Source organism: Oryctolagus cuniculus, chromosome 11 (assembly GCF_051225735.1).
Source record: "Oryctolagus cuniculus isolate XC-2025 breed Fujian yellow rabbit chromosome 11, ASM5122573v1, whole genome shotgun sequence".
NCBI lineage: Eukaryota > Metazoa > Chordata > Mammalia > Lagomorpha > Leporidae > Oryctolagus > Oryctolagus cuniculus.
Genome location: NC_142877.1, coordinates 2,598,691 through 2,611,027, shown reverse-complemented (window position 1 = coordinate 2,611,027; position 12,337 = coordinate 2,598,691). Strand labels below are relative to the sequence as shown.

At 39.1% G+C, this 12,337-nt stretch overlaps 1 protein-coding gene across 8 annotated transcripts in view; it reads right to left on the bottom strand.

Moving 5' to 3' along the window:
- The window catches only part of SYCP2 (synaptonemal complex protein 2), a 66,047-nt gene that overhangs the window by 52,517 nt on the left and 1,193 nt on the right, over window positions 1-12,337 (bottom strand). For 7 of the 8 annotated variants that reach the window (XR_016215702.1, XR_016215703.1, XM_070051356.2 and 4 more), the window contains exons 2-4: window positions 3,297-3,358; window positions 2,251-2,394; window positions 679-807 (exon numbers count right to left, since the gene is read on the bottom strand). Coding sequence is in view for 6 of the 8 variants with exons in the window: in XM_070051356.2 (XP_069907457.2) it covers window positions 679-807; window positions 2,251-2,394; window positions 3,297-3,320 (297 nt within the window). In the remaining 2 variants the exon portion in view is untranslated. The remainder of the gene's footprint in view (window positions 1-678; window positions 808-2,250; window positions 2,395-3,296; window positions 3,359-12,337) is intronic. The other variant, XM_070051358.2, reaches the window with a different exon arrangement.

The window sequence follows — 12,337 nt, the reverse complement described above, 5'->3', positions numbered from 1 at the left end:
CTTTTGCATAAATAGTAATCTTAATAAAGACATCAAAAATAAAATTACAGTATATCAAATTGTTTGTTTTTAAAACATCTTTGTTAACTCACTAAATTTTCCCATGGTTTAAGATGAAAATAGACAAAATTCATGTTAATTCTATGTAGAAGACCCTTCAAATTCCTAGGTCAAGAATACGTATCACACCAATGAAAATAAATCATTCTCAAAACTTAAGATTACTTCAGTATCATTACTTTTTGGAAATTTTTTGTATTTTCCTTATTTCAAGTATCTAAGTACATACTATGTCCCAGGTACTGCCCTAGGTGCTGGTTAGAAAGCAATGAACAGAACAGACAAAAATTAATATCCTGCATTCTAGCATGTGCAACAGACAATAAACAACATAAAGACAAAATAAAGTTTGACAGTAATTAAGAAGAGCTTAAGAGAATAAAATCATGGAAACGCTTCAGGGAGTCTTGTTACCTTAAATTTATATGATTATCAAGAACGCTATGTAGAGTTTCCTTCATATTTTTAATCTTTGAAATACATACCAGAAGTTATAAACATTTATTTTCCTCTATGTTTTATTTAAAATTCCCGAAGTTATTTAGTTTGAAACATTTTATCAGAATGCATATATTTTATATTTTCCTCACATGATTATGTTACATATTCTATACTTATCTTTTCGACTTGTCCTTGTTCTATCATAGTTAGAAGTCCAGATTGTCCCAATATGCTGATATTTTTGACACATCTTTCAACACAAATCAAAATGGTTGAAACCATTTGGATATCCTTTTTATTAAGTTCCTAAAATGAAAAGTATACATTTAAATGTCTGCAAACACAAAATAGTGTGGACTATGCATGTTCGCAGTTTTATACACATATTTCTAATCCTCACAAATCTAATAGTCATTATCATCATCTCTGTACTGCAAAGGATGAAAGTATAATTCATAAAAAGCAACTTTCCAACACCTCCTAAGCCAGTGGATAACAAATTCAGGGCTAAATTAAGATCTATGTAAATTCAAGAAACTTTAGCCTTTGATACAGTGAATCAGTTACATTCCATTCTAAAATGTTACATGTATTTAATCAACTGATGCAATTTGTATTCAATTTTTTTAGATTCATAGACAATCTCAGAGACTGGAAGAGATAATCAATAATCACTTTCTAGTACATAAAAATGTTTTATATTCAATGAATCAAATGCAGATTTGGGGTACTTTTTTTTTTTTTGCTTTATTTTAGGAATCAACAAGCGTAATCGTCCTAATATCAAGGTTATTTTGATAGTTTTTTTTTATTTATTTTGACAGGCAGAGTTAGACTGAGAGAGACAGAGAGAAAGGTCTTCCTTCCATTGGTTCACCCCCCAAATGGCTGCTACAGCCAGTGCACTGCGCCTATCCGAAGCCAGGAGCGGGGTGCTTCCTCCTGGTCTCCCATGTGGGTGCAGGGCCCAAGCACTTGGACCATCCTCCACTGCACTCCCCGGCCACAGCAGAGAGCTGGACTGGAAGAGGAGCAACCGGAACTAGAACCCGGAGTGCCAGCACCGAGGGTGGAGGATTAGCCTAGTGAGCCACGGCGCCGGAAATTTTTTTTGTTTTTAAAAGTAGATCTGGGCCGGCACTGTGGCACAGCGGGTAAAGCCGCCGCCTGCATTGCCTGCATCCCATATGGACGATGGTTCTAGTCACAGCTGCTCCACTTCCCATCCAGCTCTCTGCTATGGCTTGGGAAAGCAGTGGAAGATGGTCCAAGTCCTTGAACCCCTGTGCCTGCATGGAACACCTGGAGGAAGCTCCTGGCTCAGGATTGGTGCAGCCCCAGCTGTTGCGGCCAACTGGGAGGAGTGAACCAGTAGATGGAAGACCTCTCTCTGCCTCTCCTTCTCTCTGCCTCTCCTTCTCTCTGTGTAACTCTTGACTTTCAAAAATAAATCTTAAAAAAAAAAAAGTAGATGAAGTTATTTAAACTTCAAACAGGTAAACTCCTTTACCCTAGCTTGTATAAGAGTTAGTAACAGTAACCCTATATAAACACAGCTTTTTGTGGATTTACTGTGTAAATAGAGTCCAATGTGTTGAGACACCTCAAAATTTTTTTTGTAAAAAAATCACTTTTAACTACTGTACTCAAGATTGTTCAAGCTGTTATTGTTTTCTATTGGAGTACTTCTTCCTAGAAAATAGAATCCTACCTAGTAATTTTTAAAAACCACTAAGTGAAAGTATTTACCCTGCATATAAGGTCATCCAACTTGTAGAAAAACTGATTGCTGCAGTTAATCTTCACATTTTCACAATTATCAACTTGTAAAAGCATTTTCAAAGGTTTGAAGTCATGTTTTCTTAAAGCATCATCGATGCATTTTTCCAACTGCTAGAGAAATATAATTAATGGCATATATATTGAGTCAAAACCAAAATTAGTCATCTCATAAAAGCTAGTCAGTTGAGAATTGTTTTTATATGAAAATTCAAATGAGTTCATAAAATATCATTTATCTTCTAAAAATACTGTCTGCTATTAAATTTGGAATAACTGAGTTAGAGATGAAGTTGCTTTCATAATACCAAAACTCTAGATAGGAAAGGAATTACTAGTATTAATTCATCTTTTATTACTAAAGTTATCATCATGTCAAAAGCAAAACAAAACTTGATTAAAAATAAAATACTATATTAAAGTAATACTTAATATCATGGAAAAATCCTCAGCATATCAGAGCATCAAGTTCTTAATGAAGTTTTAGTAAAGACAGATACATGAACACGGGCAAAACCACCTTTTAGAAACCATTCAACTAACATGACAATATCATCCTTCTGTAATATTTATAAACTTTATAAAATTTACCATTTCTGATATTAAAGTACAACTTCATTTGGAGAATTTTCATGGAATGGTCACTATACACATTTGGTGAGTAGATATTAAAACCTACTCTTTGTCTAAATGCAAGCATCCTAGAATTTTTAAAACTTGCTATTAATGTACAGGCATATATAGCACATTAATCAATGAGTACATAATTTTTTTCAGTGTAAAAGATGTGTATATATGAAGAAACAGGATCTTTTGACACTTTATGTTCTTAATATAGCTAGTAAAAACATACCTATTGAATAAATGAAAAAATATATTTAAATTACTCTACACTTGACCATTTCATTATAACTTACAAGCTTTATCATTGCTAAAATGATAGCACTGACTACCTATATGCAAAAAAAAGTGATTTTAAGAATTATAATACTTCCATTTGGTCTAGGCCTACATACCTGGAGATCCGGTCTTACTGGCATTTTGGCTTCATTTTAAAACAGTACGAAAAAATAATTATCTATAAAAGAAAACACATATTTTCTGTATCTTACAATCTGGTCCCAAGTATTCATAATTTAAAGACCTTTAACACACATAAGCCTTTCAGATTGCAGCAAGGCATTAAATATTGTTTCCTTATTTTCTCACTGGACATTTTTCATACTTATCATGTTACACATATGGTCAAAGAAGTTTCTAGAGAAAAGTCTTAAGATAATTTATTCAAGCCCTCTCTTCTTATAATTACTTAAATTAACACCAAATGTTCTGCCAAAAGTATACAAAGCTAGTTAGTGAAAATACAAACCAAGGTATCTCCCACTAGTGATTCCTACTATACCTGCTACACCTTTGGGAACAACAACAAAAAAAAGTACTCTTGAATTAATGTCTAAATGAAAGTCAGGCTATTAATAAAATATTGAAGGGAATAATATGCAAATATATTAACAATCAATTAGAAAATACAAATATACAAGGGAAGCAATGAGAAAAAGATAACCTACACACATTTCACGTGCCCAAGAGGAAGTACGAGCAGGACAGAATTTCCCGTTTCTGGCCAAATGCCCAAATCAAGGGGAAGGCACTACTTTCCCAAGTAATGTATGTTCCTTAAGACCACGAGATGAACATACAAATGACCATCACAAATTAAAATCATGTGATACAGTTTTTCTTAAGAGATAGCATCAGGGCTCACTTGGTTAATCCTCCGCCTAGGGCGCTGGCATCCCATATGGGCGCCAGGTTCTAGTTCCGGTTGCTGCTCTTCCAGTACAGCTCTCTGCTGTGGCCTGCGAGGGCAGTGGAGGATGGCCCAAGTGCTTGGGCCCTGCATCTGCATGGGAGACCAGGAGGAAGCACCTAGCTCCTGGCTTCGGATAGGCGCAGCGCGCTGGCTGTAGTGGCCATTTGGGGTGTGAACCAATGGAAGGAAGACCTTTCTCTGTCTCCCTCACTAATTTTGTCAAACAAACAAAAAAAAAAAAAAAGAGAGAGAGAGAGAGAGAGAAAGCATCACCCAGGTTCTAAAGAGAACATGCTTGTGAAAATAGGATGAAAATTGATAAAGTTACTTCAAACAATACTATTTAGTATGATTGTGACAAGAGGAATGAGATTATTAATTTTCCCTGCCATGAACACCTAAGAAGTTAACATTGCTGTTGCAAACTGGGGAGAAAATGCTCATCATTACTGGAGTCTTCCTCAAAACTCTACAAGGCCGTTTCATTTTGTAGAATGTGTGTAAGTATTTTGACTATTCTTTTTATAATGATGTACTAAAGATCATTCTGAAATTGACAGTGAGCCTGATAGTATCATTAATTTATAACTTAAAAATTAATACAGAACAGACTTCATGTATTTATAACTTCCAATGATTATGCTCTTTGTCACCATCATATAATAACAAAAAGGTTTTTTTAAAAATCTGATATGGTGATAAAACAAAGAAAAGGATAACCTTCTTTTCCTTCAAATGAGAATAGAAACAGGCAGCACAGGGCTGCATTAATCACCACGTACCATCTTAACAAAAGCAGCTAACATTTCCAAACATAATTTGGTGGTAGGCTCTAGAAAGGATAAGAAATAGAATATTTTTTTAATGTCATGACTAAAAGAAAACTAGGAAAGACAGAAGACTTGGAATGATAGTTTCTTCAAAGTAGTTACCAAAAAATCCCTCAAAATTCAAAAGCCAACAAAATACTCCTCAAAAATAAAGGTGTGGGGAGCAATCCGGACTGGACTAAGTTACTCGAATTAAGACTTATTCTATGCATCTGCTCTCCCACAATATGGCGCTGGGAGAGAAGTAAACAGCTTCCGCGCAGCTGCCTCCAGTTCAACTAATAAACTGTAGGACTTGCTCCTGATTGGAGAGCAGCGTACTCGGCGTGTGGGCAGCCGAGTTGGGATTGGCGGAGGAGGACTATAAAGGAGGAGAGAAACGGCATGCACCAGGAACATCTATGGGGAACATCTAAGGGAACCCGTGCAGCCCCCGAGAGAACCGGCCGGCGGTGTGCCGCTCCCCTGTGGAAGTGGGGAATGTGGCCAGGGGGAACTGCCCTTCCACGGAGGTGGAAGGGACAGTAGCCAACCCGGGAAGGACCAGTAGCCAACCCGGGAAGAACCAGCAGCAAACCCGGGGAGGGCCGAGCAGACGAAAGAACAGCGCAGGGTCCTGTGTTGCTCCTCCACGAAGAGGGGGAGCGACATAAAGGAATTTTTTTTACATAAAAAAGACAATGAAAAAGGAAAAGTCAACTTTGAGAATTTGTTACTAACAGTCTCTCTAAATGAAATACTAAAATGTCTTCAGAGAAAAATTATCCTTTATTAAATACAGAACAATGGCCAGCACTGCGGCTCACTAAGCTAATCCTCCACCTGTGGTGCTGGCACACCGGGTTCTAGTCCCGGTCGGGGCACTGGATTCTGTCTCAGCTGCCCTTCTTCCAGGCCAGCTCTCTGCTGTGGCCCAGGAGTGCAGTGGAGGATGGCCCAGGTGCTTGGGCCCTGCACCCCATGAGAGACCAGGAGAAGCACCTGCCTCCTGGCTTCGGATCAGCACGGTGCGCTGGCTGCAGCAGCCGTTGGGGGGGGGGGGTGAACCAACGGCAAAGGAAGACCTTTCTCTCTGTCTCTCTCTCACTGTCCACTCTGCCTGTCAAAAAAAAAATGCCAACTGCTAAGGAATAGTAACTTTTTTTTCTGAAATTATTCTTCCATGGGCCAAGTACTGGGCATTTTTAAAAATTCAAATAGGGCTAGTAAATGCAATGTATGTCCTATTAACTTTTGAATACTTTAAAGCTTGTACAACAGAAATTTGGCACTGAACTGATCTATGAGAATTTTGAAGTTATCTTGTAGAATACCATTAGACCTGAATTAATTTTGTTCTAACCCAAAGTAGAATTTTCTAGGATCAAGATCTAAGGTTCTTCCATAACCCAAAGAGAACAGCCAAAAAAGTAGATAATGACCTCAAGAAAAAGGATACAGAACTATAAAAATCAATCTCTAGAAAACAGACTAGTGGTTAAGCAAACAGAAAGTTGGGCAATGTTAGAGGGAAACACTTTTTCCCTACTCCTAGTTTTTACAAGAATTGAATACAGTCTTGGACTCTATCCCTTTAGTTCTCATCACCTCTGAGAAACGGGAATATATTGGACTGACAGATGTGGTAGATGGGAATAGAGTGCTAGGCTCAACTTAGCACCACACTTCTTTCCGCCAAGGAAAGTTTGATGTTGCACTCAGCTTTGCTCCTTCTGGAAGTCCCTGTACCGTGAGGAACTCGGCTCCTTGCTCTGTCATTCCTTTGCTCTGGAACCAGTGAATTTTCTCTTCCAGGGCAGGGTTGCTGAGGAGAGTATGCCAACTACCTCTGGAGCACAAAACCACTAGGCTGAAACCTAAACTCAAACTAACCTAGCCAATGCAGGTTTATAAAGTTATACTTCTGTTATCCTTTGTTTTCTAACTGGTCAGAACATAGAAAGAGGGATTTTGTTTATCAGAGGCCCTCAGATATTCTAGTAAAGTTCAGCATAAATGTGTTCCTTTATATCAGTAATAATCAAAAACAGAATTTTTTAAAAAATCTCATTTGGCATGTATCCTATTTATAGTAGGACTCTAGTTTTTATTTTTTTAATGAAAGGCAGACACAGAGATCCTCTGACAGTGATACCCAAACACCTGCAACAACAGGGCTGGGACAGCATGAAGCTAGGGGCCCAGAACTCAATCTGGATCAATCATAGGAGAGGCAAGGACTCATGGACTGGAGCCACCATCCGCTGTCTCACAGGGCGTGCGCTAGCAAGGATCTGGATCAGAAGCTGCAGCTGGGACTCACACCAGGCGCTTAGATGCTAGATGCAGGCATCCCAAGTGGCGCCTCAAGCACTACATTAAATGCCCACCCCTAGAATATTTTTACTGCACAAGAGTACTTAGAAAATGGATATTATGAAATAACTATGCATTAGGCAGACTTATTGAATAAAACCCCAGAAGCTCAGGCAATAAAGGCAAAAATAGACAAACGTGGCTACACCACGCTAAGAAGCTCCTGCACATCAGAGGAAATACTCAACAATGGGAGAAAACTTTTGCAAATTATATATCTGATAAAGAATTAATATAAATAATATAAGGAGCTCAAGAAATTCAGTTAAGAAATGGGCTAAGGATATGAAAGGTGTTTTTCAAAGGATAAAATACAAACGGCCAGTAGAGGCATGAAAAGATGATTAGGAGCACTAGCCATTAGGGAAATGAAAATAAAAACCACAATGAGGTTTCACTTCAGCAATTAGAATGGCTATCATCCAATAATAAAAAAGTAGCAAATGCTGGCAAGGATGTGAGGAGAAAAGGTACCCTCATACGCTGTTGGTAGGAATGTAAATCAGTGCAACCATTATGGAAGACAGTATGGAGATTCCTCAGAAATCTGAAAATCGATCTACCGTATGACCCAGCTATTCCATTCCTGGGAATTTACCCAAAGGCAATGAAATCAGCATGTGAAAGAGATACCTATACCCCCACGTTTGTAGCAACTTAACTCACAATAGCTAAGGGATGGGATCAACCCAGATATCCATCAACTGATGACTGGCTCAAGAAATTGTGAGATTAAATAAATGTATAAAGATTTATTTTTCACTTGAGAGGCAGAGTTATAGACACAGACAGACTGAAAGGTCTTCCATCTGCTGGTTCACTCCCTAAATGGCCACAACAGTTGGAGCTGAACTGATCTAAAGCCAAGAACTTCTTCTGGGTCTCTCACATGGATGCAGGGGACCAAGCACTTGGGCCATCTTCCACTTCTTCCCCAGGCCATCAGCAGGGAGCTGGACTGGAAATGGAGCAGCTGGGATTCAAATCTGGGCCAAGATGGGATGCTAATGCTGCAGGTGGCTGCTTAACCTCCTGCACCACAGCGCTGGTCTCAATTGTGACACACACACAACACACACACAACTACTCAGTCGTAAAAAAGAATGAAATCCTGTATTTTGCAACAAAGTGGATGCAGCTAGAGACCATTATGCTTAGTGAAATAAATCAGTCCCAAAAAGACGAATGTTTTCCCTACTTGTGGTAACTAATATACAAAATAAAAAAATGTATATGAGCAAAACTGACATTGAGATTTTTTTATAGACATTGTCTATACTCTTGAGAAGGAGTGGTTTTTCTACTTATTACTTGAATTATTTTAGTTGAGGGTTAAGCTTGTGACTAAAAAACTGAAAGTATGTTATTGTAAAAAACAAAAAAAAAAGAGGAGGAAGGTTGGAAGTGAAGTTAGAAGGTTACAATGCAAAGTATCACGATGCTCTTAAAATTGTATATATGCAAATGAAATTTGTTCCATTTATATAAAAAACTGAATTTCAAAATTTCTTGTATCAGAATAACTCATCTTTCCATGACCTTCTGAAGTAACTTTGTACACAAATAAAATGAATAAAAAACATTTAAGAAGGTGAAGACTAAGGGATGTAATATCAGATATGAATACAGAGTTATTCCTATTTATTAATGGTAGGATTTATCATTGTAAAACAATTAATTCTTCCCTCAAATAATTTTTGAATTTCCAGTCTTCAAAGTAATTTCAATAAAAACCATAAAAGTGGATTTTAAGCAACTTGGTTAACTCCTAAAATTTATATGGAGGAATAATGCTGTTCTCATTACTGACCTTAGAAAAATCTCAGAACTACCCTCTTTGATATTTAAACATATTAGATTACAAAGTCACAATAACTACAAACAGTGGAGTTCCAAGAATGGAAAATAGAACAGTGGATCAACAAAACAAAACAGAATCTAAATGCACATTCAAGAATACATTATTGAAAGAACACATATAAGATCATTTTGCAAATCCAATGGGACAAAGGTAATTTAGTCAATAAACAGTATTGGCAACACTGACTCATCATGAGAAAAAAAATTACACATCTATCCCCTTCCATTAATTTTTTTTTAAATTTTTATTTTTTATTTTAACAGGCAGAGTGGACAGTGAGAGAGAGAGAGAGAGAGACAAAGGTCTTCCTTTTGCCGTTGGTTCACCCTCCAATGGCCACCGTGGCCAGCGCACCACGCTGATCCGAAGCCAGGAGCCAGGTGCTTCTCCTGGTCTCCCATGGGGTGCAGGCGCCCAAACACTTGGGCCATCCTCCACTGCACTCCCGGACCATAGCAGAGAGCTGGCCTGGAAGACGGGCAACCAGGACAGAATCTGGTGCCTCGACTGGGACTAGAACCTGGTATGCCGGCGCCGCTAGGTGGAGGATTAGCCTATTGAGCCGCAGCGCCGGCCCCTTCCATTAAATTCTAGATAAATTATTACTACCTAAATGTAAAATGTAAATGGTTAAAAACCATAAAAAAAAGTCCAGGAGTATCTCTCAATGATCTTGAAATAGAGAATGATGTAAAAGAAAAAGCACAGAGTATAGAGTCCAGCACTGTGACAAAACAAAGCTGTCACCTGCAATGTTGGCATCCCATATGGATGCAGGTTTGAGTCCTGGCTGCTCCACTTCTGAGCCAGCTCTCTGCTAATGGACTGAGAAAAGCAGATGATGGCCGGAGTGCTTGGGCCACTACCACTCACATGGGAGACCCAGAAGAAACTCCTGGTCCAGCCCTGGCCATTCCAGCCATCTCAGAAGTGAACTAGCAGATGGAGGATCTCTCTCTCCCTCTTGGTAACTCTGACTTTCAAATAAATATTTTTTAAAAAGCACAAATAATAAAAAGTAATGGATTCTAGGCCGGTTCTGTGGCATAGTGGGTAAAGCCACTACCTGCAGTGCCAGCATCCCTATGGGCACTGATTTGAGTCTCAGCTGCTCTACTTCCAATTCAGCTCTCCACTATGGCCTGGGAAGCAGAAACCGGCCCAAGTGCTTGGGCCCCTACACCCGTGTGGGAGACCTGGAGGAGGCACCTGGCTCCTGATTGGTGCAGTTCCAGCCGTTGCAGCCATCTGAAATATGAACTGGCAAATGGGAGACCTCTCTCTCTGCATCTCGGCCCCTCTAACTCTTGTCTTTCAAATAAATAAATGAAACTTTTTTAAAAAAAAGATTAAAAAGTAATTGCTTTGAGTTTTGTACATTTGCTGAAAAGGACATTGTACTAGAAAAAAAAACTGCAACAAAGACTAAGGATTAATTTGAGAATTATGAAATTATAAATCAAGGAAAAAAGTCAATAATCCAACAAAAAAAAGATTAAGAACTCATTTAGAAAAGAAACGCCAAGTGGCTGGTAAAAGATAGATGCTGCCTCCACAGTAGTCAGAAATGCTAATTCAAACAATAACCACCACATCCCTATCTGACAGATATGAAAAAAAAAAAAACTAAACAGTTTGGTACTAACAAGTTTCAGCAGAAATATGGAAAATAGTAAGTCATGCAAATATTTCCAGTTGGGAGTAAATAAATGCACTTTGACAGCAATTGGTAAAATCGAAAATGTACATAGTAATTCCACTTCTAATTTCACACCTCTGGAGAAACTCAAAAGTATAAAGAGAATATAGATGTTACAGCACTGCTCCTAACAGAAAAACTGAAAACTTCCTTTGATCAGCTCGTCAGGGGAAGGACAAAGAAACAGATAACAATGTGGCACATAACAACCGAGTAGCTCAGTGTATTAAACAAGGTCTAAGGTCTGAATCTTAGAACATGCTGCATATCAAACACAACACTGAGTTTTAAAAAAGGGTGCAGAATGAAAGAGGGAAACTATAAAACATAATACATATATTTAGAGAGAGAATAGGAATATATCTAAGAACATTTTAGAAGGATATATATATTGGATGACTTGCATGGCAGTGGGGGGGGAGTGGAGAAAAAAAAATGAAACAGAGGGTAAAATGAATCAAAAGAATACACAGAGGCCGGCGCCGCAGCTCACTAGGCTAATCCTCCCCCTGAGGCACCAGCACCCCGGGGTTCTAGTCCTGGTTGCTCCTCTTCCAGGCCAGCTCTCTGCTGTGGCCCGGGAGTGCAGTGGAGGATGGCCCAAGTGCTTGGGTCCCTGCACCTGCATGGGAGACCAAGAGAAACACCTGGCTCCTGGCTTCAGATCAGCGCGGTGCGCCGGCCACAGCACGCCACCGGAGCAGCCATTGGGGGGTGAACCAACGGAAAAGGAAGACCTTTCTCTGTCTCTGTCCACTCTGCCTGTCAAAAAAAAAAAAAATACACAGAACGGTATTTGGGCAGGGCTAACAAAGCACAATAGTTAGACCTATTATACCATCCTGAGCCATCAAATTAAGCCAGTTCTGCTGCTTAAAGTTCAGCCCCTTTCAATCACCACCACCGTAGCACGTGGCAATAGGGCCCTTACAACAGGCTCTGTGTAGTGCAGTTTCCCCTCTTCCTCTCCCATGGCGCACAGGTATTTCTGTTCTCTCAGAATCCAGCAGCTGGTGGTAGCTAACAAGTCCTATAACCATTAATGCATTCACCCTCATAATTCACACCCTTTGGGCCCCAGAGAAACAGCACCCTTGCCTTTGATAAAAAAAGGGGGGGGGGACTGTAGCTACACTATTGTTTACTTTCTATATGTTTGAAACATTATATTTAAACAATATTTAGAGAAGTGGGGTAGTTAGAAGTGCAAAAGTGAATGCAAAGGTTGAAAGCTCTAACATTTCAGACTGTTTCAGGATGAAGCAGCATTTGAGCAACTGTGAGCAATTAGGTAAAAGATGTACCAATCAGCTGTCAAAGCCTTCCTCTGAGCAAGCATGCAGTCTTACTTTTTAATAGCGCCAAATGTCCTTTTTTTGTTTCTCTTTGGCGATTTCCAGTTTGTGGCTCTGGAAAGACTAGCAAACCAGTGCACAGTATCTCCAACAACTGCACATGGAGACCAAGGACACTGTGAAGCACTAAGTCATCAACACGAT